The sequence below is a fragment of the Notolepis coatsorum genome, assembly GCF_963971535.1.
Source record: "Notolepis coatsorum genome assembly, chromosome: 18".
NCBI classification, from domain to species: domain Eukaryota; kingdom Metazoa; phylum Chordata; class Actinopteri; order Aulopiformes; family Paralepididae; genus Notolepis; species Notolepis coatsorum.
This window is the reverse complement of record NC_140182.1, coordinates 83,273,586-83,297,078: the sequence shown is the minus strand read 5'-3', so window position 1 is coordinate 83,297,078 and position 23,493 is coordinate 83,273,586. Positions and strand designations below refer to the sequence as shown.

General features: G+C 46.0%; 1 protein-coding gene across 1 annotated transcript in view; it reads left to right on the top strand.

Moving 5' to 3' along the window:
- ankrd27 (ankyrin repeat domain 27 (VPS9 domain)) overlaps nt 1-23,493 on the top strand; it is a 126,275-nt gene that overhangs the window by 94,116 nt on the left and 8,666 nt on the right. The window contains exons 23-24 of the mRNA XM_084334734.1: nt 17,631-17,750; nt 18,141-18,314. Coding sequence (XP_084190860.1) covers nt 17,631-17,750; nt 18,141-18,314 — 294 coding nt within the window. The remainder of the gene's footprint in view (nt 1-17,630; nt 17,751-18,140; nt 18,315-23,493) is intronic.

Here is a 23,493-nt window from a genome sequence, read left to right as displayed (position 1 = left end):
TCATGCACAGTCTCTGGAGCGCAACAGTAAGAAGCATTTTGTACAAAAGTATTCTGTACTTCTGTATGACAACTATTAAAGAAACTTGAAACTTGAAGAAGACGGGGAGAGCACCGTGGAGATAGAGCTCCAAGGCTCCGCAAGGAGTACCCCGAGGGAAGGCTCCCCTATACAACCGCCTTCTCCCAGCGAGGCAGAGAGGACCCTACAGCAGGCATTCCTCGTCAGCCTGAAAGCCTCTACTGAACGCGATAGACTCCAGGGTGAACGCGATCGATTGCAGCTACAGCAACGGAGCGAAGAAGAGCACATACGCCTGGAAATAAGACGCATTCAGATGGAAGAGAATGTGGCCCGAGACCGAGCAGACAGCCAGCGAGCAGCTGCTGGTGCTCTACGGGACGCAGAGCGCGACAGACAGCAAGCGCAACTAATAGAACAGCTGATCAGACGGACAACACCCTCTCCCTCCGCCAGAGGCTCCAGGAACTCGTCTAGACACACCTCCAGGGCGGCATCCCCTAGCCGAGTAAACAACCCTGAACTTGACCAACAGACGAGGTCTATACCCCCCACAGACCACCTCCCCCCACCGGTCCAAGCGAGACCTAGCAACCGGGAAGGAGCAGCATATCCTGTGGAGAGGCTAAACCAGAGACTACAAGCACTGGATGACCTAACTGAAGACGAAGAGGAAGAGGAGGAGAACCGCGCCCGAAGACAGCACAGTACTCTACCGGACCAGGAGGTCCGGTACAGCCCAGGCTATACTCCCGCGGAGCTGCGCTACAGACCCCCGACTCTATACACGGGTGAGCACGACGCACGACCCGCACCGAGGAACAGCACCTGGACAAGCGGGCCATGGTACACTGCCGGTACCAGCCCATACCAAGGAGCGGGAGGAGACTCGCCTAGGAGGCCTCTCCCCCAACGCTCGCCGATGTATCCACAGTCAGCGTCATACATTGGCACGCCTATGGTACCCGACTTCACCCAAGAGAACCGGGCCCAGTATACAGAACTCCGCATGTGTCTGGAGACCATGTTGGTGGATGTATTGGATGAACGCCACAAATACGCCATCCTACTGCAGCACTTAAAGGTGCCCCGCGCACATAATATAGCGCTCGCCTACGCGACTTCCACCACCCCATACACAGCAGCGCTGGTAGCATTGGACCAGAGGTATGGGCGCATATGGGATTACGTGATCCAGGAGATCCGACACATCGACCGCTTACCCCCAGCAATAGACAATCGAGCACTGGACGACCTGTCCATCAGAGTGCAGTCCCTGGTAGGGATGTTGGGAGCGCAAAGAGAGAAGGGGAAGTATGAACTTTACGCCAACTCAAATGTGGAAAGGATCCTGGAGAAACTGCCGCCCGCTCGTCAGGAGCGCTTTAGGCGGCAGAGGGACCACAGAGACCCGAATGGCCCCGAACCGAACCTCCTCGATCTAGCAGACTTCCTGGCGAGAGAAGTCAGCAGCCTACGGCTAGATAAATTCGGACGGAGCACCCCTGGCTCCAGAGAAGGAACCAGACGACTAAATGATGGAAGAAGATCGGTGACTGTGATGCACCAATCGGAGTCAGTACCGAGCAGCAGGAGCCACAGTACCCCCTCCAGAACGGAGAAGTGGAAGATAGTGTGCCCCTACTGTGAGAAAGAACACTGGCTAGCGCAATGTGACTCCTTCCCCAAGCTGAACGCGGAGGAAGCAGGTCAATGGATAAAGTCCAACAAGCGCTGTTTTCGCTGTGCGCGCTCACACATGGCAGCCGAATGCCGCTTAAAGAAAAGGTGCACCAAGTGCGATGGAGCCCATCTGGACATACTTCACGACAGTAACAGACGGCGCCCTTCACCTGCACCATCCAGCCGCAAAGCGAGCGTCATGTACATCGATCCCGCCAGCAGCAGTGGAGCCCGAGTACTCCTAAAAGTAGTGCGTGTGACACTAAGCCACCAGAATAAAGTCCTGGACACTTACGCCGTCCTCGATGACGGGTCAGAGAAGACCCTGCTGCTCGCCTCCGCTGCGGCCCAGCTAGGGCTGCGGGGAAGCGAAACCCAAATGACAATTCGGACAATAAGACGAGATTTGAAGATGATAAAGGGCGAGAATGTCTCATTCTCTATCGCAGCAAGCGGCCAGCCTGAGCGACGGTACCAGATTGCAGACGCTTTCACCAGCCAAGAAATAGGACTGTCGCGGTACACATACCCCGTCGCCAAGCTGATGGAGAAATATGCACATCTGCGCAAGTTACCGATCCCGCTCATAGACAATGCTATGCCGACCCTGTTGATAGGCTCCGACCATGCAGACCTCATTGTCCCGATAGACCGGGTTCATACCGGACCCCGAGGCTGTCCTGCAGCAGTCGAGACCCGTTTGGGATGGACTCTCCAAGGCCCGCTCGCCAAATCTCTCAACCGAAGTACAGCCACTAGATGTCTCCACTCCCGAGTCACAGAGGGAGAAACCGCACTCCTGCAACACGTAGAGCGGCTATGGAACTTGGAACAAATGCCCTTTAAGAATGGAAAGAAAGACATTCGCTCTAAAGATGACATTTACGCCATTCACCTCCTCGAGACAGGGACCAAGAGAGTCCCGGTCAACGGCGTGTTGAGATACGCCACTCCTGCGGCGAGAAGGAATGCCTACTTTCCACGCCAAGACAGACGCCATAGAACGGTACCTGCTGAACACGGAGCGGCGCTTAGCCAAGAACCCCGCCCAAGAGAGTGTATACCGCGCTGAGATTGAGAAGCTCATCACAGCGGGACACGTCACAAAGATGGACATTAAAGAGGCTGACCAGACCATTGAATCGTGGTACGTGCCCCACCACAAGGTCCATCACAACGGTAAAGACCGCATAGTATTTAACTGCAGCTACCAGATCGGATCCCAAAATCTGAATAAAGAGTTACTGCCCGGTCCCACACTCGGCCCCTCCCTACTCGGCGTTCTACTCCGCTTCCGCCAGGAAAAGGTGGCCATCAGCGGGGACATTAAAGGAATGTTCCTGCAGGTGAGATTAGTAGAGGCGGACAAGCCCCTGTTACGGTTCCTATGGAGAGAGAAGCCAGGAGATGAGCACCCAGCCATCTACCAATGGGAAGTCCTCCCCTTCGGAACGACGTGCAGCCCCTGCTGTGCTACATTTGCACTACAGAAACATGTAGCAGAGGACCCAGCAGCGGACGAAGAGGTCCGACACAGCGTAAAGAACAGCTTCTACGTAGACAACTGTCTACAAAGCCTTTCAACCCAGGAAGAAGCCGAGGCTCTCCTGATTAAACTCCGCGCCTCATTGATCAAAGGCGGCTTTGATCTCAGGCAGTGGGCCAGCAGCGATCCGCAAGTACTGCGCAGCCTCTCCTCCGAGGACAAGGCAGCCAGCAGCGAGACCTGGATGGCTACAATCCCGGGAGAAGCCCAGGAGATGACCCTGGGATTGGTGTGGCGATTCAAAACAGATTCGCTTCACTACAGACACAAGCCCCTGACTACGGAGCAGGGAAGGCCGGCGGCGGCGCCGACCACCAGACGGAGTGTGTACACAACACTCGCCCGACAATATGACCCGCTAGGATGTATTCTACCGTACACCACCAGGGCAAAAATGATTGTACGAGCATTGTGGGACAAGGACCAGGGCTGGGACGACCCCATTCCCGCACACCTTGCATCCACCTGGAGAGAGTGGGAGATGGAGCTCCACTCACTCCCAGGCGTTAATATGCGCCGAAGCTACTTCCCACCCACGATGAGGCCAAAGACATGTAAAATGGACTTACACGTCTTCAGTGACGCCTCAGAGGTCGCATACGAATCAGTAGCCTACTTACGGGCCCAAGACCAGGGGGGAGAGATCTACACAGCATTTGTCCTCGCCCGCTCGAGAATAGCCCCACGCAAGCAACAATCTATCCCACGTCTAGAGCTCTGCGCAGCCCTAGCCGGAGCGCACCTAGCCACGCTCATCCAACGTGAGCTCACCATACCGGTGTCTAGAACAATCCTGTGGTCAGATTCCACGACGGTACTCGCCTGGATCAAATCGGACTCATGCAAGTACAAAGTCTTCGTGGGAGTCAGAGTCACCGAGATTCAAGACTTAACCGAAGAGTTAACCGGAGAAACAGAGTGGCGCTACGTTGATACAAAACAGAACCCAGCTGACGTCATCACCCGGGGGATGCCCCTGGATGACCTCACCCGTCGCAATGTCTACAGTGACGGCCCCGCATTCCTAAGACTCCCGGAAGGACAGTGGCCCATGCCTATCCCGAGGGAAGCAAGTCCAGAGGAGGTGGAAATTAAGAAGTCTGTGTTCTGTGGATTGAGCACCGTAGCCTCCACCGACCCTAACATAAACGATTGCACGTCCATAGAGAGTGCACAACAAAGAACATTCCTGCGGTACCACCCGGAGTGCAAGTCCCCCGCTGATATGTCAGCAGCTAACTACGAGGAAGCAGAATTGCTTCTACTGCAGCGAGCCCAGAGAGACTCGTTCCCCGATGAATTGGCCTGTCTACAGGGAGGAAAGCCCGTCCCTTCCGACAGCAGATTAATTCACCTGGCCCCCGAGAGCGACGCTCACACCCTCATCAGAGTGGGTGGTCGCCTACGCAGAGCCCCCAATCTACCGGATGACATTAAACACTACCTACCGTCTCTACAGACCCGCCAGAAGTGGGTAAAGGAGAGAGACAATTTGACAGAAGGAACAGTCGTCATGATTATTGATCAATCACTGCCCAGAGCTATGTGGCCGGCCGGCCGCGTAAGCAAAGTGATCACCGGTGCCGACGGCAAGGTCCGAGCAGCTGAAGTGCTCGTCCAGGGTCGCACTTACACCCGTCCCGTGGCAAGGCTCATAGAACTGCCTCGACTCCCAGACACAATCGATGATGACCATGACCCTACAACCCTATGACTTTGTGAAGTTGACTGACCCCTACAGCAAACCCTTATGTGTAAATAGACAACGCGATTAATCTGTCTCCGTTTAACTGATTAGGTCTGGGACCTATTCAGGGGGTGGCTGTTGTGAAGGGCCAGATTAAACCGAATATATATATTTATTTATATATATATATTTAATTGTATTTGTATATTCTCTAATATTCCCTGATATCCCTTGTATATTCCTTGTACAATATGCATTGAATATCCATTCTAGCCTACTGAACATCCCATAATAGTCTCCATTCTACTATTGGTCGAGACCTTGGTGCCAGGCTGCCATACCCCTCAGACCCAGTTCAAACGTACCGCTCGACATGTACGAACAAGTCCTAGTTCCGCGTAGGAATTTGGCTACCGCACCACTAATGGGACTATTTGTTCATAGTGCGTATATATACTGCGCTACTAAAGTAGGACTTTCTTTTCAGTCCAGTTTCTTACCCTCCAATAGAGTCACAGACGTAAAGCCTCCCCGCGATGCCACGTGTGGGAGTAAGGCCAAGTTCGGCCTACCATCGGTATTGAGACATCGTGTATATTAATATTTGAATAGTCATATTTGGCACTATATCGTCGAGTTGGACGTAGTCTATTAAGCTAATAATAGTCTGTTAATATATAGTGCTTCGTGCGGTGAGAATACTACCGTAGTCAGTACCCCATCGTTTCGGGCAGAGAACTGGCTGCTTACCCAGGGTGGTTGACCCTATGTGAAGCTGCACCCGAGGAGCCCCAGAGCCGACGAGCGAGTGGACCTGTATACCGGATTATTCTACCGACGACAGCCCGCCTTCCCAGGCACGGATTATGCTTTGGATACTTTGATTATTCTATGGATAAAGACCCCCGACACTACCGTGTGTTGGAACCCCCCCCCCTGGAGAGGACGCAAGGTGAGGAGACGCTCTGCAAGACGAGGTCTCTCCACATCTCTCCCCCGTGGACCGGAGAGAGCCGGCCCACAAAGAGTCCACCTGCTTTCATCTGTGGTCCAAGGATCGCCGGCGCATTGAACGGCACTACAGTGGGTTCACCTGGGATACCCTTGGCCGGACGAGGCAGCTGGATTCTACCCCCCCCCCCCCCTCCTACTCCTGTCGGCTTACAAGCGACCGGATTAACCCCCTCTAGTGTATCCAGCCTATAATCATTAAAGTATCATTGCTGTTATTCCTTAACTATTCCAGGTCGTATATTTACCACCTGCGCCTTCAGAGATTGGACATTATCTATTGATATACCGACGAATACTCCTTGCCATAAAAGTGCATACTATTTCAATTCATAAATGTAATTAAGTGATTAAGTGCTTATTCTACACACCATCGCTGTGTAGGAAATAAAGACCTGTTTCTAATTCGTACATTTGTGTTGGATCCGTTTCATCTACGTGAGAGTGTTCATGATAATATATTTATGCCGTGTACTGGGTGGCCGAATATTAAGTACAAAGGTAGTGGTAGTAAGTATCATATCTAGTAATACAGTCAGGGAATTGTACCCCTCAGTTACACCATGACTTAAAATCCTTTTACCTTGACGATTAAAAGCCTCCCCAATTTAGAAAACAGTAATCCAATGGCTGGTATTGTTATACCGGACGCTCTGAGCTAACCGGAGCTAACACAGATCAGGATGGTAAAGCATATATAATGACTTCGCTGATAACAAACTATCATTACACATGGGCAAAACAGAGTCCATTCTCTTCGGTTCAAATAACAAACTCAGCAAGACCGACGGCTTCTCAGTTACAGTGGGTGACAATATTGTCACAAGGAAAGAAGATATTACCTACCTGGGTTCCATCCTAGAGGCAAATCTTTCCTGTGACAAAATGGCATCCAATGTAATAAAAAAAGTCAACCAACGAACTCGATTCTTGTACCGGATCTCCTCACTGGTAAACAAGAATACCCTGAAGACTCTAGCAGGAGCACTCATTCAAGGGTACTACGACTATGCTTGCACCTCATGGTACCAAAGCACCTCAAAGGCGCTAAAAACAAAATTACAAACATCTCAAAACAAACTGTCACTACTGCTTGACCTTACTCCTAGAACCCACCTCACCCCTGCCCACTTTGACAACCTAGGATGGCTTAGAGTAGACGACAGAGTACAGCAACTTGCAATGGGCCTGGCAGGGGAGGAAATTAGGCCACTTTACTGGCCAAATGCTGGTATTTTTTACGTTTGGCTGGTAAAAAAAATCAGATACCCGCCAGTTGGCTGGTAAGCCAAAAAGTTAGTTTCCTCCCCTGCTGGCGACTATACAAAAAAATTAAACATTCTGCAATCACTGCACTGGCAAACGGTGCGCGTCTTCTGAGTGTTCGCTTTAGTTGACAGTGCCACGAGAGCACTGCACAAGACCACCCGCGGACATATAATGTTTAATAAACGTTTGCGCAGTACTGGCCAACCCGCGGACATATAATAATAAAAGTCCCGCGGTACTATAGCCATCAGGAGCACTCGCAAACAGATAACGTTAAACACAGCAGAAGATGGAAAACAGACAGACTGACCAACGGGGAACTGCATCCAACCCTAGTACAACCCTCGAGTATAAGTTACTAAGGACACATTTAAATCACAGAGGTGTAATGTTAGTCTACTGGAACTGTATACAGTGGTTAGCTTCTAGTTAGCGTTTTAGCTATAGCTGCTTGCTAGCTAACGTTAGCCCTGTGTGCTCAAAGCAGCCAGCTAGGTGTATCTGTTATGACTATAATGTTTCCAAAAAAGCACCGGACTACGACGTAAGGTTAGACATTTTATTTCATGCTCAAAAGCCCCTGGCTTGCACATCGCAGTCACGAAAGGGGCTAGCTCAACCAGTGCACTGTGCACAACAGCACACCAACCCAACTGACGTTACCACAACACTTGACGGTACTTCACAGCACTGTCGTAAGACCACCGTGCTGTCTTAAAGGCACAGTGTGCCTACCCAGATGCATACACAACATTGACACGGCTTGACATACAAAGAAGTAATTATCACAATTAGCGATTTTTTTGTCTGGTAAAAAATCTGTTTGGCTGGTAAAAAAAATCAGATACTCGCCAGTTGGCTGGTAAGCCAAAAAGTTAGTTTCCTCCCCTGGGGCCTGGTCTACAAGATACACTACACGACCAAGGTACCCATGTACATGACAAAATACTTCCCAAAGGTCAGTGAATACCACGATCACAACACCAGAGGGAGCTCCACAAATCATGTAAAACCCAGATTCGGCTCAAACAAGGGACTAAACACGTTTCGCAATTATGCCACATCAATGTGGAACGCCCTACCCAAAGCTGTAAAGGAATGTGAATCACTACCCACTTTCAAAAACACTCTCAAAAAACACCTAAGGGAGACTGCAACTCGAAACTGGCCCCTGTAAATGTCCGAACACAACCCCCTCCAATGTACAGTAAATTACCAAGTATGGTCTTGTCAATAATCCAATGTACAGTTTTGTTTGTACAGTTGTACAGTGTCCCCCACCCACCCCTCCTACCCACCCCCCCCCCCCCCCCCCACTCCTACCCAACCCCCCCACCCACCCAACCACCTCCAATGTACAGTCCCCCCCCACCCCCACTTACCCAATCCAATGTACAGTTTCTACGTCAAATGTATATACTTTTTTTTTTCTGGACTCTTTTTGTATCACAAACAGTACTGTAATTGCAAATCTGGTATGTCATAAATGTATAGATGTAGCAGTACTGTCTATCTGTATGTCATGTATGTCATATATGTTACGATGAATTGAAAATGGGGGACCCTGATGTAAACAAGACGAAAGTCTTTCTCTGGTCTGCATCCCCTTAACAATTGTATGTATTGAGCTGTACTGTACTGTACCCATTCTGCAATCTGTTAATACAGTTTTCAATCAATCAATCACTTCCTTTCTGGGGTTTTCAAAATAAAAGTGCAACGTTTATAGCAGCGGAAAACGTTTATTTTGTACATTATCTAACGTTAACACGAACCTAAACTAACGTTACAACTAACCTAAAGTTAGTTTAGGTTCGTGTTAACGTTAGATAATGTACAAAATAAATGTTTTCCGCTGCTATAAACGTTGTACTTTTATTTTGAAAACCCCAGAAAGGAAGTCATTATATATGCTTTACCATCCTGTTCTGTGTTAGCTCCGGTTAGCTCAGAGCGTCCGGTATAACAATACCAGCCATTGGATTACTGTTTTCTAAATTGGGGAGGCTTTTAATCGTCAAGGTAAGAGGATTTTAAGTCATGGTATCCATAAACTTCAATCGGTTCGGATCCTTTGAATGAATGAGAATGTCAACAATCACGACGACACGTTGAAATCACTGGCTGCGCTCAGAGAGGAGTGGTTAGGCAAAAAATAGTTCAGAGTATATTTGCTTATAAAACGTAATTGTCTAATTCAATTATTTTTTATTTCTCCACGTGGTGAATACACAGGTCACAACATGTTTACATGAACGTTTTTGAGTTGTATTTGGAGTGTATTTCGTGACTGTATACAGTGTAAGGGAACATCAGGCTCCTGATATCCCCCACTTCCAGTGATGAAGCTAAGCTACGCTAACGGAGCGACTGTTCCCAAAGCTAAATGCACGCACAGAGACAAAAAAGGTATGTATCTTCTTGTCTAACTCCAGGGAAGATGTTAAATAAGCAAATTTCCCAAAATGTTGGAGTTTTCCTTTAAGGTTCAAGTGAACTTAGACCTATATAATTGTCTTAATGGTCTTAATACCCTACACAAATCCTACATAGTCCATTGTTATTTCTTATTTATATAAATGATCTGGCTGCTGTATCGAATGATTTTCTACCTAATACTGTTTGCAGAAGATACAAATCTAGTGCAAAAACCTTTTTATACAATGGCATGCAAATATCTTGATTCTGATTGGCTGAAACAGTCAAGTTACCGGTTGTTATTTTATATAACACACTCCACGTGACCCCAGATCCCTCCCACAACCGAATTACTTTTTTTTCTGTCTGAATCAATCCGCCATAGATAGAAAAATGGAAGTATTAATAGCTTTTGAACGAATCCTCCAAAAAAGATAGTCAACTGGAATATGTTAGTTTGTTACATACACATGGATTATGTAATTAATTTGTCATGACCCATTGTGAAATAAAAGAAAAATGTCGGACATAAAAAAATAAAATAATGGCCGTCGATCTTATTTTTTATTTATTTTTTGTCAGATTTGATTGATTGATTGATTGAACATTTTATTAACAGATTGCAGAATGGGTACAATACAGTACGGCTCAATACACACAATTGTTAAGGGGATTGATTGATTGAAAACTTTATTAACAGATTGCAGAATATAATAACATATATGACACACACGACATACAGATAGACAGTACTGCTACATCTATACATTTATGACATACCAGATTTGTAAATACAGTACTGTTTGTGATACAAAATGTGTCCAAAAAAGAGTGTATATACATTTGACGTAGAAACTGTACATTGGAGGAGGTTGGGTAGGTGGGGTGGGGTTGGGTGGGTGGGTGGGGGGGGGGACTGTACATTGGATGTGGGTGGGGTGGGGGGTACATTGGATTATCGACGAAACCTTACTTGGTCCCAAGAAAAGGGTCTTGTGTATTATTGGGTTAGGACATTTACTGTACATTGGAGGGGGTTGGGTTAGGACATTTACAGGGGCCAGTTTCGAATTGCATTCTCCCGTATGTGCTCTCTTTTGGTTTTGAAAGTGGGTAGTGATTCACATTCCTTTACAGCTGTGGGTAGGGCGTTTAGTCCCTTGTTTGAGCCGAATCTGGGTTTAACATGGTTTGTGGAGCTCCCTCTGGTGTCTACTAGTGGATCTACTATTGGATCTACTTTCTCTGTGGATGGTTTTGTGAATAAATCTCCATTATGCTTCAATTACTGTGTGTTTATTGTATAGTGATAAGGTTGGGTGAATTGGGTCATTGTATAAACGCATTACATCACTTGAAGTCGTGTGTTATACAAATTAGATCACGCCTATGGGGGTCTAACGACCACCCATAGGCGTGGTCTAATTTGTATAACACACTCCGTTGCGTGATGTAATGCTTAAATAGTCTAATGAGTGAAGCATATAATTCAAATTGGTTTGAAAGAAACAAATTATCTCTGAATGTAAATAAAGAAAATTTCATTATTTTCAGTGTTAAATTTAAAGTGTATAAATGGCCTTTTTCAGTGTTTAGCATTGTTTCCTAGCTATGTGGACTTATATTAATAGGATCTATGTCTCTAATTCTCATATTGGCGCATTCTTCCAATTCTCCTCTCACAATATTCACCCTCACTGAACTGAGTCATCTGAAAATGTGCATATCTGTGATGTCAGAGATTTCTCAGCTGCATAATAATGTGGCAGTTGATGTGGCAGTTGGCACCAGGCCACACAGTGGTTGGAGCCCAGCCTCAAAACGGCTTAAGATCTTGAGGTCGAAAAATGCTGTTTTTGAGTACTTGATTAGAAATACAAAACAATTAATCTTTTTGAAAAAACCTTACAGAGGTGTTCCATAGACTCACAGGAATTGTGTAAAAGTGCCTAAATAGTGAAAGAAATAGTAAAATAGTTCCCCTTTAAGAGAAAATACGTATATCATAGATAATTCATCCTTAGATATGAATGGAAATCGGGTTAAACAAGTTTCTGTTGTGAAGCTTTTGGGAGTTAAAGTTAATGATCGACTGTTGGAAAGCACATATTGATTATATTTATAGGAAGGCTATGAATTCCCTTGATCTGCTATTATCTTAATTAATCTTGTGTTCAGACCTTGTACTATAGCCTTATTTTTCCATATCTTACTCACTGTAACATTGTATGAGATTAAAGTATCACACTAACCTTAAGTCAAAGTCAACTTTATTGGCATTTTCCTTCATGTGCAAGACATACAGAAAAATGAAATTGCGTTCCCCCCTTCTCACGGTGTATATAAAAAGATCTAATATAAACATAAAGTAACACATAGGACACTATAAACATAAAGTAACATATAGGACACAATGTACACACAATATACAGGACTTAAAAGACACCACTTGTTACAAAATAGATTTGTCAGAAGTGCAACCTTTTCCAATCCATTTTTTCTCAGTCTCTGCCACAATTTCAAAAACGAAAGGTGTTATCAATTTATGACATACATACTCTTCAAATCTTTTATAAGAGCAGATGTAGGATAGATCTTTTACCAGAAGTTTTTTTTACCAGATGATTTCATACTTAATTCAGAAGTCAACCAATATAATACCTGGCAAGCAAATCATCAACATCTGCCTAAGAATCTTACCACTAGGGATCTTTATACTACATTTACATTTACATTTAGTCATTTAGCTGACGCTTTTATCCAAAGCGACTTACAAGTTCTGTACGACAAGCCATCAGGAAGGGCACAACTCTATCAGCTGAGCAACAATGTTCATCAAAGTGTTGAGTGCTACAGTGTAGGTTAGTTTATTAGGACAAGTGCATGACAGTACGGTTAGTTAGGGTTAGATTTTTTTTTTTTTTTTTTTTTTTTAATTCAGATAATGGTTGAAGAAGTGCGTCTTTAGTCGACGGCGAAAGATTGGACGTGATTCGGCTGTCCTAACTGGGGTGGGTAGTTCATTCCACCATTGTGGGGCAAGGACTGAGAATAGGCGACTTCTCTTTGATGACCCTCCCGGAGCTTGGATAGGAGTAGGTCTGAGGCGGCCAGAAGATGCAGAGCGTAGGGGTCTTGAGGGTGTGTAGTTAGAGACCATTGACCGGAGGTAGGCGGGAGCGGTTCCCTTTGCCGCACGGTATGCTAGGTCGAGGGCCTTGAAGCGGATTCGTGCAGCAATGGGGAGCCAGTGCAGGTCCCTAAGAAGTGGGGTGACATGGGCCGACTTCGGTAGGTTTGAGATCAGGCGGGCCGCTGCGTTCTGAATGAGTTGAAGAGGCTTAGTGGCAGTGGCCGGGAGGCCAGCGAGCAGTGCATTGCAGTAGTCGAGGCGGGAGATGACTGTTGATTGGACGAGGAGTTGGGTGGCTTCTTTTGTCAGGAAGGGGCGTATCCTTCTGACGTTGCTCAGGAGGAATCGGCAGGTTCTGGTCGTCGCTGCGATGTGAGCAGAGAAGTTCAACTGGTCGTCGAGGACAACACCAAGGTTCTTGGCGGTCGGGGACGCAGTCACAGCTGCATTCTCGACTGTGATTGAAAGGTCGGTTAGGGGGGAGGATTTGGCCGGCAGGTGGAGCAATTCTGTTTTGCTTAGGTTCAGTTTGAGGTGGTTGGACGTCATCCAGGCTGAGATGTCGGACAGACAGGCCGAGATCCGCACAGAGACGTGGATATCTGAGGGAGGGAAGGAGAGGAAGAGTTGAGTATCGTCGGCATAACAATGGTAGGAGAAGCCATGAGACGTGATAATGTTACCCAGTGATTTAGTGTAGAGGGAGAAGAGAAGGGGTCCTAAAACCGAGCCCTGGGGGACACCCGTCCGCAGGGGGCGGGTGGCCGACAGGGTCCCTCTCCATGACACTTGGTAGGAGCGGTCATTGAGGTATGATGACAGCCATGTCAGCGCAGAGCCAGCCACTCCCATTCCTGCGAGGGCCGCAAGGAGGATCTGGTGGTTGACTGTGTCGAAGGCTGCAGATAGATCTAGGAGAATCAGGACAGAGGAGAGGCCTTTCGCTTTTGCTAAGTGAAGTGCCTCTGTGACCGCAATGAGGGCTGTCTCTGTGGAGTGACCAGTCCTGAAGCCTGACTGATTAGGGTCTAGGAGGTCATTCTGTAAGAGATAAGTAGTAAGTTGGTTGGATACAGCACGTTCAAGTGTTTTAGAAAGGAAGGAGAGAAGAGAGACAGGACGGTAGTTGCCTATGACAGTAGGGTTCAGGGTTGGTTTTTTTATGAGCGGCGTGACTCTGGCTTGTTTTAGGGAGGTGGGGACCACCCCCGAGTTGAGTGAGGAGTTGATGGTTGCAGTTAGGAATGGGAGGATGTCTGGTGCTATGGTCTGGAGGAGTGGGGAGGGTAGCTGGTCCAGCTGGCAAGTAGTCGGACGGTTTGACGTTACCAGTGTCAGGGTCTCTGCTTCTGTAATGGGAGAGAAAGATGACAGAGTGAAGGATGAGGTTCTCGATTCAGCATTTGGAATGGGTGGGGGTTGGGAGAAGGAGCTGCGGATGTTCTCCACTTTTTCCTCAAAGAAGATCGCAAAGTCTTCGGCAGAGAAAGATGAGGGAGGGGGGGGTGGGGGGGGAGTGAGGAGGGAGGACATGGTAGCATGCATTTTGCGAAGATTCTTGGCAGAGGCCTCGATCCTATGGTGGAAGAAAGAAGCTTTGGCATTAGTGATGGTTTTGGAGAATGTTAACAAGAGGTTGTGATATGTGTCGATGTCAGCAGTGAGGCGTGACTTTCTATACTTCCTTTCAGCTGCTCTCAGGACCTGTCTTTGTTCTCTCACTGGATCTGTCAGCCATGGACTGGGTGGGGAACGGCGGGCAGGTTTCTCAACGAGGGGACAGAGCTTGTCGAAGGAGGTTGCCAGGGCTGAAAGGAGGGTGGAGGTTGCCATCTCTGTGGAGAGAGCAGAGAAGGTGTCACTCAAAGGTAGAGCGGATAGTATGTCAGAGGAGAGGGTGGAGGGGGATAGGGAGGGCAGGTTGCGTCTGAGTGAGACTGTTTGAGTTGGGGTGAAGACCTTTCGGTTAAGCATGAGAGTTAGTGAGAAGGATATGAAGGAATGGTCAGATACATGTAGGGGAGTTACCGTGGTGTTAATGATGCTGGAGTTACGGGAAAATATGAGATCCAAGGAGTTGCCTGCTTTGTGGGTGGGAGGCATGGCAGTGGGAGTCAGGTCAAACGATTGTAGGAGGGAGACTACTATGACTGACTGAGATGAGTCAGGCAGGTTGAAGTCGCCCAGTAGAAGGAGAGGGGTACCATCTTCCGGTAAGGAGCTAAGAAGCATGTCCAGCTCATCTGTGAAGTGATCGAGCGGACCTGGAGGGCGGTAGAGTGTAACAATGGTGAGATTGAAAGGATTAGAGACAGATACTGCATGATATTCGAGAGAGGAGAGTGACAGTTCTGGGAGTGGTGTTACGTTTGTAGCCCATGAAGGAGATGTCATGAGGGCAGTGCCTCCACCCCGTCTGGAAGGTCGAGGTGTGTGAGTGAAGTTATAGTTTGTAGATAATGCTGCAGGTGTTGATGAGTTATTGGGGGTTATCCAGGTCTCAGTTAGAGCCAGGAGCTGCAGATTTAGACTATGGGCGTAGGCAGTAATGAAGTCAGCTTTCTTGACTGCTGATTGACAATTCCATAAGCCTCCCCGTACTGTGACAGGTGTATTAGTGGCTGTAGGAGGGTAGGAGAGATTAGCCGGGTTACTAGCAAACTGTCGTGGATGGGTGGAGTCAGTTCTGGAGGAGCAGATTGTGGATATAGGTATGAGACACATTGTATTGTCGAGAGTGGCAGGGAGGAAGTAGAGAAATAGCAGTGTGGGAGGGAAATATAGGATTATGGTGTACTTAGCACTGGGTGGATCGGTGGATCCCTCGGCGGTGAACTCCAGGATAACTCCTCCTCTTTGTCCCTCTTCGTTTCTCGACGCTTCGCTGACGCTACACCAGCAAGCCTTTAAATCACTATCACTAATTAGTGCTGTCTTAACACCTGGCCCTTAATGGGGGCACTTAACAAAACAAAATGGCCGTTTTAAACACGCCCCTTTAATCAAGTCAGCTGGTTCCTCACTTTTAAGATTCACTAATAAACTTAAAATGGCTTACCCTAGTTTTCAGTATAAAGCAATGTTTCTCAGTGAGAGTGTCCTGTCCTTCCTTAACAGAGCCCAGTACAGAGTGACTTCAACACAGTGTGGACCTCTGCTTTTAAACAGGGCAGGCTCTTAATGGCTCACTCAGCAAATCAGATGCTACTAGTAAACAGGAAACAGTCCCTTAATGGGGGCACTTAACTAAACAAAATGGCCGTTTTAAACACGCCCCTTTAATCAAGTCAGCTGGTTCCTCACTTTTAAGATTCACTAATAAACTTAAAATGGCTTACCCTAGTTTTCAGTATAAAGCAATGTTTCTCAGTGAGAGTGTCCTGTCCTTCCTTAACAGAGCCCAGTACAGAGTGACTTCAACACAGTGTGGACCTCTGCTTTTAAACAGGGCAGGCTCTTAATGGCTCACTCAGCAAATCAGATGCTACTAGTAAACAGGAAACAGTCCCTTAATGGGGGCACTTAACTAAACAAAATGGCCGTTTTAAACACGCCCCTTTAATCAAGTCAGCTGGTTCCTCACTTTTAAGATTCACTAATAAACTTAAAATGGCTTACCCTAGTTTTCAGTATAAAGCAATGTTTCTCAGTGAGAGTGTCCTGTCCTTCCTTAACAGAGCCCAGTACAGAGTGACTTCAACACAGTGTGGACCTCTGCTTTTAAACAGGGCAGGCTCTTAATGGCTCACTCAGCAAATCAGATGCTACTAGTAAACAGGAAACAGTCCCTTAATGGGGGCACTTAACTAAACAAAATGGCCGTTTTAAACACGCCCCTTTAATCAAGTCAGCTGGTTCCTCACTTTTAAGATTCACTAATAAACTTAAAATGGCTTACCCTAGTTTTCAGTATAAAGCAATGTTTCTCAGTGAGAGTGTCCTGTCCTTCCTTAACAGAGCCCAGTACAGAGTGACTTCAACACAGTGTGGACCTCTGCTTTTAAACAGGGCAGGCTCTTAATGGCTCACTCAGCAAATCAGATGCTACTAGTAAACAGGAAACAGTCCCTTAATGGGGGCACTTAACTAAACAAAATGGCCGTTTTAAACACGCCCCTTTAATCAAGTCAGCTGGTTCCTCACTTTTAAGATTCACTAATAAACTTAAAATGGCTTACCCTAGTTTTCAGTATAAAGCAATGTTTCTCAGTGAGAGTGTCCTGTCCTTCCTTAACAGAGCCCAGTACAGAGATACTAAATATCTCAATATGAATTATACTGTAGCTATGTGTGTATACATATATGTTAATAAATATATCTGTTGTGTGGACCTATTGGTTTGTGAGTTAAGTTCTTCATATGGGTCTAGCATGGATTTGACCTCACCTTAGTATACCGCTTCATATGTAGTCTATTTTGTATTTTAAGTATATTGCTTTTGTTCCTCTTTATTTTACTTGTGGGCATTTAAATGACAAATAAGTGTGCTAATGGGCGTGTGCGCACACACACACACTCATACTCCCACACACTGCATTAAATAGTGATGTTATGCCACATTATACTAGTTTAGACATTTTTTTACCTATTATGTCCTTGTTTCTTTACTGGTGCTGTTTATTAGGTAATGGACCAAGTTTCTTTTTACTTTCACCTGGACATTTTGTTTCATTTGTTGCTTTGATATTTGTCTTTTGTTTCATTGTGCAAATAAAGAAATACATCAAAAAGTGGTAAATGTAGTCCCATATACGGTAGAGTTTAACCACTTTACTGTCTCTGGGCACGTCCATTAGTGTTTATAATTCCATAATGTCATCTCCTGCAGTCAGCGTGTCACTGGAGACCTCCTTGTGTTTCAGGTGGTGAGATCACTGCTGGAGTGCAATGCCAAGCTGAACAAGAAGGATCACTATGGAAACACCCCTCTGATCCACGCCTGCCTCAGGGGCCACCTAGAGACCGCTGACACTCTCCTCCAGGTGATCTTACACACACACCCATGCTTGAATGATTTATTTAAGTCCATTTCACTTATAAACACGTAAACATTGTAAAAGCAGTCATATTTGCAGGGTTCCCACGGTCATGACAAGTTGGTATAAATATGTGGGAAAGACTTAATAGTCTTTACTTAATACGTAAATAAGTGTGGGAGACCTTTCACTTCAACTTCATGTTACATTTGACTACTCTAATGATCGCAGTTATCACACACACTCCTGGTAACAACAGAAGCGAAGAGGGTGCCGTGTAAAGGAACGAAGATTCCTTAAGACGTCAAAATGTCTTCATGATTTCAGTAGTTGTGGAGCTCCTCTTCCCTCCCATTCATTGGTTGGTTCTCTTTCTCTCTCCCTCTCCGGCTGCAGAGCGATGCTTCGCTGAACGTGGCCAACAACCAGGGCAACACGGCGCTCCACGAGGCGGTGAGAGGAGGCCACCTGGCGCTGGTGGAGCTGCTGCTGCAGGGAGGAGCCCTGGTCCACCTGAGGAACAAGAGACAGAGGACCCCGCTGGACTGTGCACACGAGATGGGGGGCAAGGTACCACACCAGTGCCAATGAGGCAGAACAACATACATCTAACTCAGTAGAACCTTGGATGGATCTGTCTGAATATACCTGCATATACAGTAATCCTTTTTATATTTAAGCAATAGCTCACGACAGGCCATGGTATTAGGGCGGGCTATACTTTTTTTTTGATTTTTTGTTGAAAATCAATCGAGTGGGGTGTCTAAAATATGTTTTTTTTTGGGGAATTCAAATATGCGATAATTTTTCGGATCGGATAATTAACCTACATCATTTTGGATTTCTAAATGGCAGATTTTACCATTTTTCACCCCTTGGCCATACATGGATGCCAACATGAATCTGAAGGAATTCCTAACATGCAAGGCAGGCACGTGCACACATAGAGCCCAACGGGTGCACAAGCACCTGCCCTTTTGTGCCTCATAAAAAAGTGCCCTTTTATGCCAATTATTTTTACCATATTTTCTTTTTTACCTCCATATAGAGAGAGTGATCTGCAATCTGCTTGGGTTGGGGGTGCAATTCCTAACAGGCTCAACCATATGGATAAAAGTTCCCATATTACCGGTATGTGCATTACACAAACTAAAAACAGATATTACATTACACAAACTAAAAACAGATATTACATTACATTACACAAACTAAAAACAGATATTACATTGATTGATTGATTGATTGAAAACTTTATTAACAGATTGCAGAATGGGTACAGTACGCCTGAATGCTTTCGACAACGAATGTTTGTTTCCGCGTCTCTGATTGGCCTGCACGTTTCTGGTCATGTGACATGTGCGCCAATCGTGGGACCGCAAGTTTCTGCACTGGTTAAGCTTAGGCGCTCTTTCGAAGTTGGTTAAGGTTAGAGTTTGTCTTAGAGCATGGCGATAGAACGCCTGCCCTTCTTTCGACGGTTAAGCTTAGGCACTCTTTCGAAGTTGGTTAAGGTTAGAGTTTGTCTTAGAGCTGCTGCATGGCGATAGAACGCCAGGTAGTTTGCAGGCTGTTAGACCCGGAAATAGGCGCAGAACTTGCTGTCCCGCGATTGGCGCACATGTCACATGACCTGGCCAATCAGAGCGCAAAACTCGAACGCGGAGACGAACATTTGTTGTCGAAAGTATTCACGCGTACAGTACAGCTCAAAACATACAATTGTTAAGGGGATGCAGACCAGAGAAAGACTTTCGTCTTGTTTACATCAGGGTCCCCCATTTTCAATTCATCATAACATATATGACATACATGACATACAGATAGACAGTACTGCTACATCTATACATTTATGACATACCAGATTTGCAAATACAATACTGTTTGTGATACGAAAAGAGTCCAGAAAAGAGAGTATATACATTTGACGTAGAAACTGTACATTGGAGGAGGTTGGGTACGTGGGGTGGGGTTGGGGGGTTGGGTAGGAGGGGTGGGTGGGTTACATTACACAAACTAAAAACAGATATTACATTACATTACACAAACTAAAAACAGATATTACATTACATTACACAAACTAAAAACAGATATTACATTACATTACACAAACTAAAAACGGATATTACATTACATTACACAAACTAAAAACAGATATTACATTACATTACACAAACTAAAAACAGATATTACATTACATTACACAAACTAAAAACCGATATTACATTACATTACACAAACTAAAAACAGATATTACATTACATTACACAAACTAAAAACCGATATATTACATTACATTACACAAACTAAAAACCGATATTGTCTGAATTACTAGAAGAAAGAAATGCACCACCTTTGGCTGATGGTAATTTATTAATTTCTTAGGATGTATTTTGGTTTAATAAATGTTTACGGTTCTTAGATGGATCCCCTGCTGCCTCCTCCTCCTCTTCCTTCTCTTCCTCCTCCTCCTAATCCTCCTCATCCTACTCTTCCTCTTCCTCCGCTTCCTCCTCCTCCTAATCCTCCTTTTCCTCCTACTACTCTTCCTCATCTTCCTCTTCCTCCTCCTCCTAATCCTCCTCTTCCTCCTCCTGCTCCTCCTGCTCCTCCTCCTGCTCCTAATCCTCCTCTTCCTCCTCCTGCTCCTAATCCTCCTCTTCCTGCTCCTCCTCCTCCTCCTGCTCCTCCTCCTGCTCCTCCTCCTCTTCCGCCACGGGGAGCAGCGTACTGGCTCATATTAAATGGCAGGCCATGCATTATGCAGCAGCTTAGTTGTTCACGCGGGATCTTCATGTCCTTGGCTACAGTCCACTTGTCACTGCTCTGGTCGTAGCGCTCCACATTGGAGAGGGAGTTGAAGCCATTCCAGCCTCCGACCACGAAGAGGAGGTCGTCCAGCACCGCAATGCCAAAGTTCATGCGGGGGGTGAGCATGTTGGGCAGGGCGCTCCAGGAGTCAGTCAAGGGGCTGTAGGCCTCCGCGCTACGCAGGGCGTGTCCACCACGGTTCCACCCTCCCACCTGAGGACAGGACACATGAGAGGAATGTTTTAGTGTGTGGTTAAGGCAGGCAGACACTGTATTAATCCATTTAGGGAAATGAGGGCATCACAGAAGCATTGAAAGTCAAATGATACATATCTATAAAAAATATCTAGTATAAAGCATTTGTCTCTGTGTGCACCTACCGCATAGACTTGTCCTCCGTACGCAGCGACTCCCACTCCGCCACGACTGGTGCTCATGGGGGCGATCAGAGTCCACTGGTTAGTGTCTGGGCTGTAGCACTCACTCAGCTGTGAACAGACGCTCGCCACCACAGATGTAAACCTGTAATAAAAAAGAATATTCTAATTTAGTTTATATATTCCATTTGATTTTATTCTACTTTAATTGTCTGTTAATGTTGATGCACCAAAGGACCCAGACACATCTTTTGTATGTGCAAGCTTACTTGGCAATAAAGACATTTATGATTTCTGATCTAACGTTCCTTGTGTTCATCTAGCACCCTGTGCCCCTCAGTTCCACCCACCTTGCCCTGGAGGGCTGCTGCCCCTGCCAGGCTCCTGTGCTCCAGCATGGGTGAGATCACTGTCCACTGGTTGGTTTCAGGCTTGTAGCGCTCGGCGGTGTTCATATCCACGCGTCTGTCCCACCCTCCCATGGCGTAAATCCAGCCGTCCAACACGACCAAGCTGAACATATGGCGGCGTGAGTGCATGGGAGCCACCTGCAGCCAGCTGCGAGTGACGGGGGTTGAACCTGCGCACTCTGCTGAGATCCTCTCCTTTGAAGTCCCAGTCGTTATAGCCATTGACGCAGTAGACCAGACCGTGGAGATAAGCGATGCCGTGCCAGACCCGGCGACTCTCCGCCTCAACGCTCACGTCCATCCATCCACCGGCTCGGATATCGTAAGCCTCCATGGTCATGTTGCCGTAATTATTAGACTGACTCTGGCCTCCGATGGCCAATAGGACCTCCTGGGGCAGGCGTGGGCGGTCAGGGGGTTTGGGAGCCTGTCTGAGCCAGGGGGGTTCAGGACGCTGAGGATGAGGGGCCTGCAGTCGTGGTTGTCCCTCACCACAGGGTTGTTCTGGACGTTGTTCAGCAAGTAGTCAGGCCTCATCAAGCCCATGCGAACCTGGGAAGAGACGAGCAGACAGCGGGTACAACTTAGACATCGGTTGTAGACGGTTTCTGTTGCTAGGGAACAGTTTGGACCCAAATGTTTGAGAACCACTGTACTAGGGAACCTAGTGTTGTTTTAAGGGGAGACCACCCACCTAAAATACCCTTTTCCTGATTTTGGGGCAATTTTGAGATTTTTGTATAATGTTGCCCCTTTACATGTCTTCTTTCAAACTAGTGACAAGAAAACAAAAAGAAAAACACATTTAGTTGCTTATTTTGCTTCATTTTGCATGATTGCATCTATAAATGTGCACATATTGAATGGGGAAGTGCCTCATTTGCATATATAAACATAAAATTCAGAAAACTTGCAATATATTTTTTCTTAGTTTATATATACATAACAAACTGGGAAAGTTTCATAGTGATATCTATTCAAATATTTCTTTTGCCTATTAGGGGGTACAGTAATCGGTTGTGTTGTTTGTTACTAAACTGTTACTACTACTACTGTACATCATTATTATTATGTTATTATGTTATTCAGTTATCAGGCATGTGTTTAGGTTGTCTATTACTAATGGTTTGATTGGGTGTTGTGTTTGTAAATAGCGGTTTAAAAAAAAAATATGGTATTTTACAATACAGAACTTTGAAGGTATTTTCCCAAAGGGTAGACATGTACCATTTCCCTAGCATCTACACACACCAAATGTTCCACCTTTATTCATATCTATATCCTGCTTCTTTGTGCCAAATGGTTTGTTGATATGTCATACATAGCCTGATTTACAGACAATACAAAACTTTAAAGGCGTTTTTCTCTAAACGAGATTTTATGAGTTTGTATTACACATAAAACAAAAAAATCTCAATTTCTCTAGTACCTCCACACACCAAACTGGCCAAGTTTCCTCCTATCCATATACCACAACTTTTTGCTAGAGGATTTTTTGATATATCACTCATCCAGATTTTTAGAACATTTTATCCAAAAAGATTGATGCAAAAAAATAATTTTTTATGACTAGGGGGTCATAAAAGGTCATAAAATCCTGTTCGGGTGGCTTGAAGCCTTTTTACAACTCATCCATGTTTCCGGGTTCCCGTTTTGCGCTCTGATTGGCCAGGTCATGTGACATGAGTGCCAATCGTGGGACGGCAAGTTTCTACACTGGTTAAGCTTAGGCACTCTTCGAAGTTGGTTAAGGTTAGAGTTTGTCTTAGAGTGTGACGGCAAGTTCTTTCGCCGGTTAAGCTTAGGCACTCTTTAGAAGTTGGTTAAGGTTAGAGTTTGTCTTAGAGCATGGCGATAGAACGCCAGGTAGTTTGCGGGCTGTTTCGACGCGGAAATGGGTAAACACGCTATTGGGCGCACATGTCACATGACCTGGCCAATCAGAGCGCCGGAAACGCGGATGCGTTGTAAAAAGGCTACACGCGTTCGGGTGGCATATCAAAAAATCCTCTAGCAAAAAGTTCGGTATTTAATGTCGTAACATGAAAAACCATGAGAAAATATCTATATATCATAAATTTTTTCTAAATTCTGTTTGGGGTAACATGCAAAAAGGGGCATGTTAAAAAGACTTAATTGTAATACTTTTTTTTT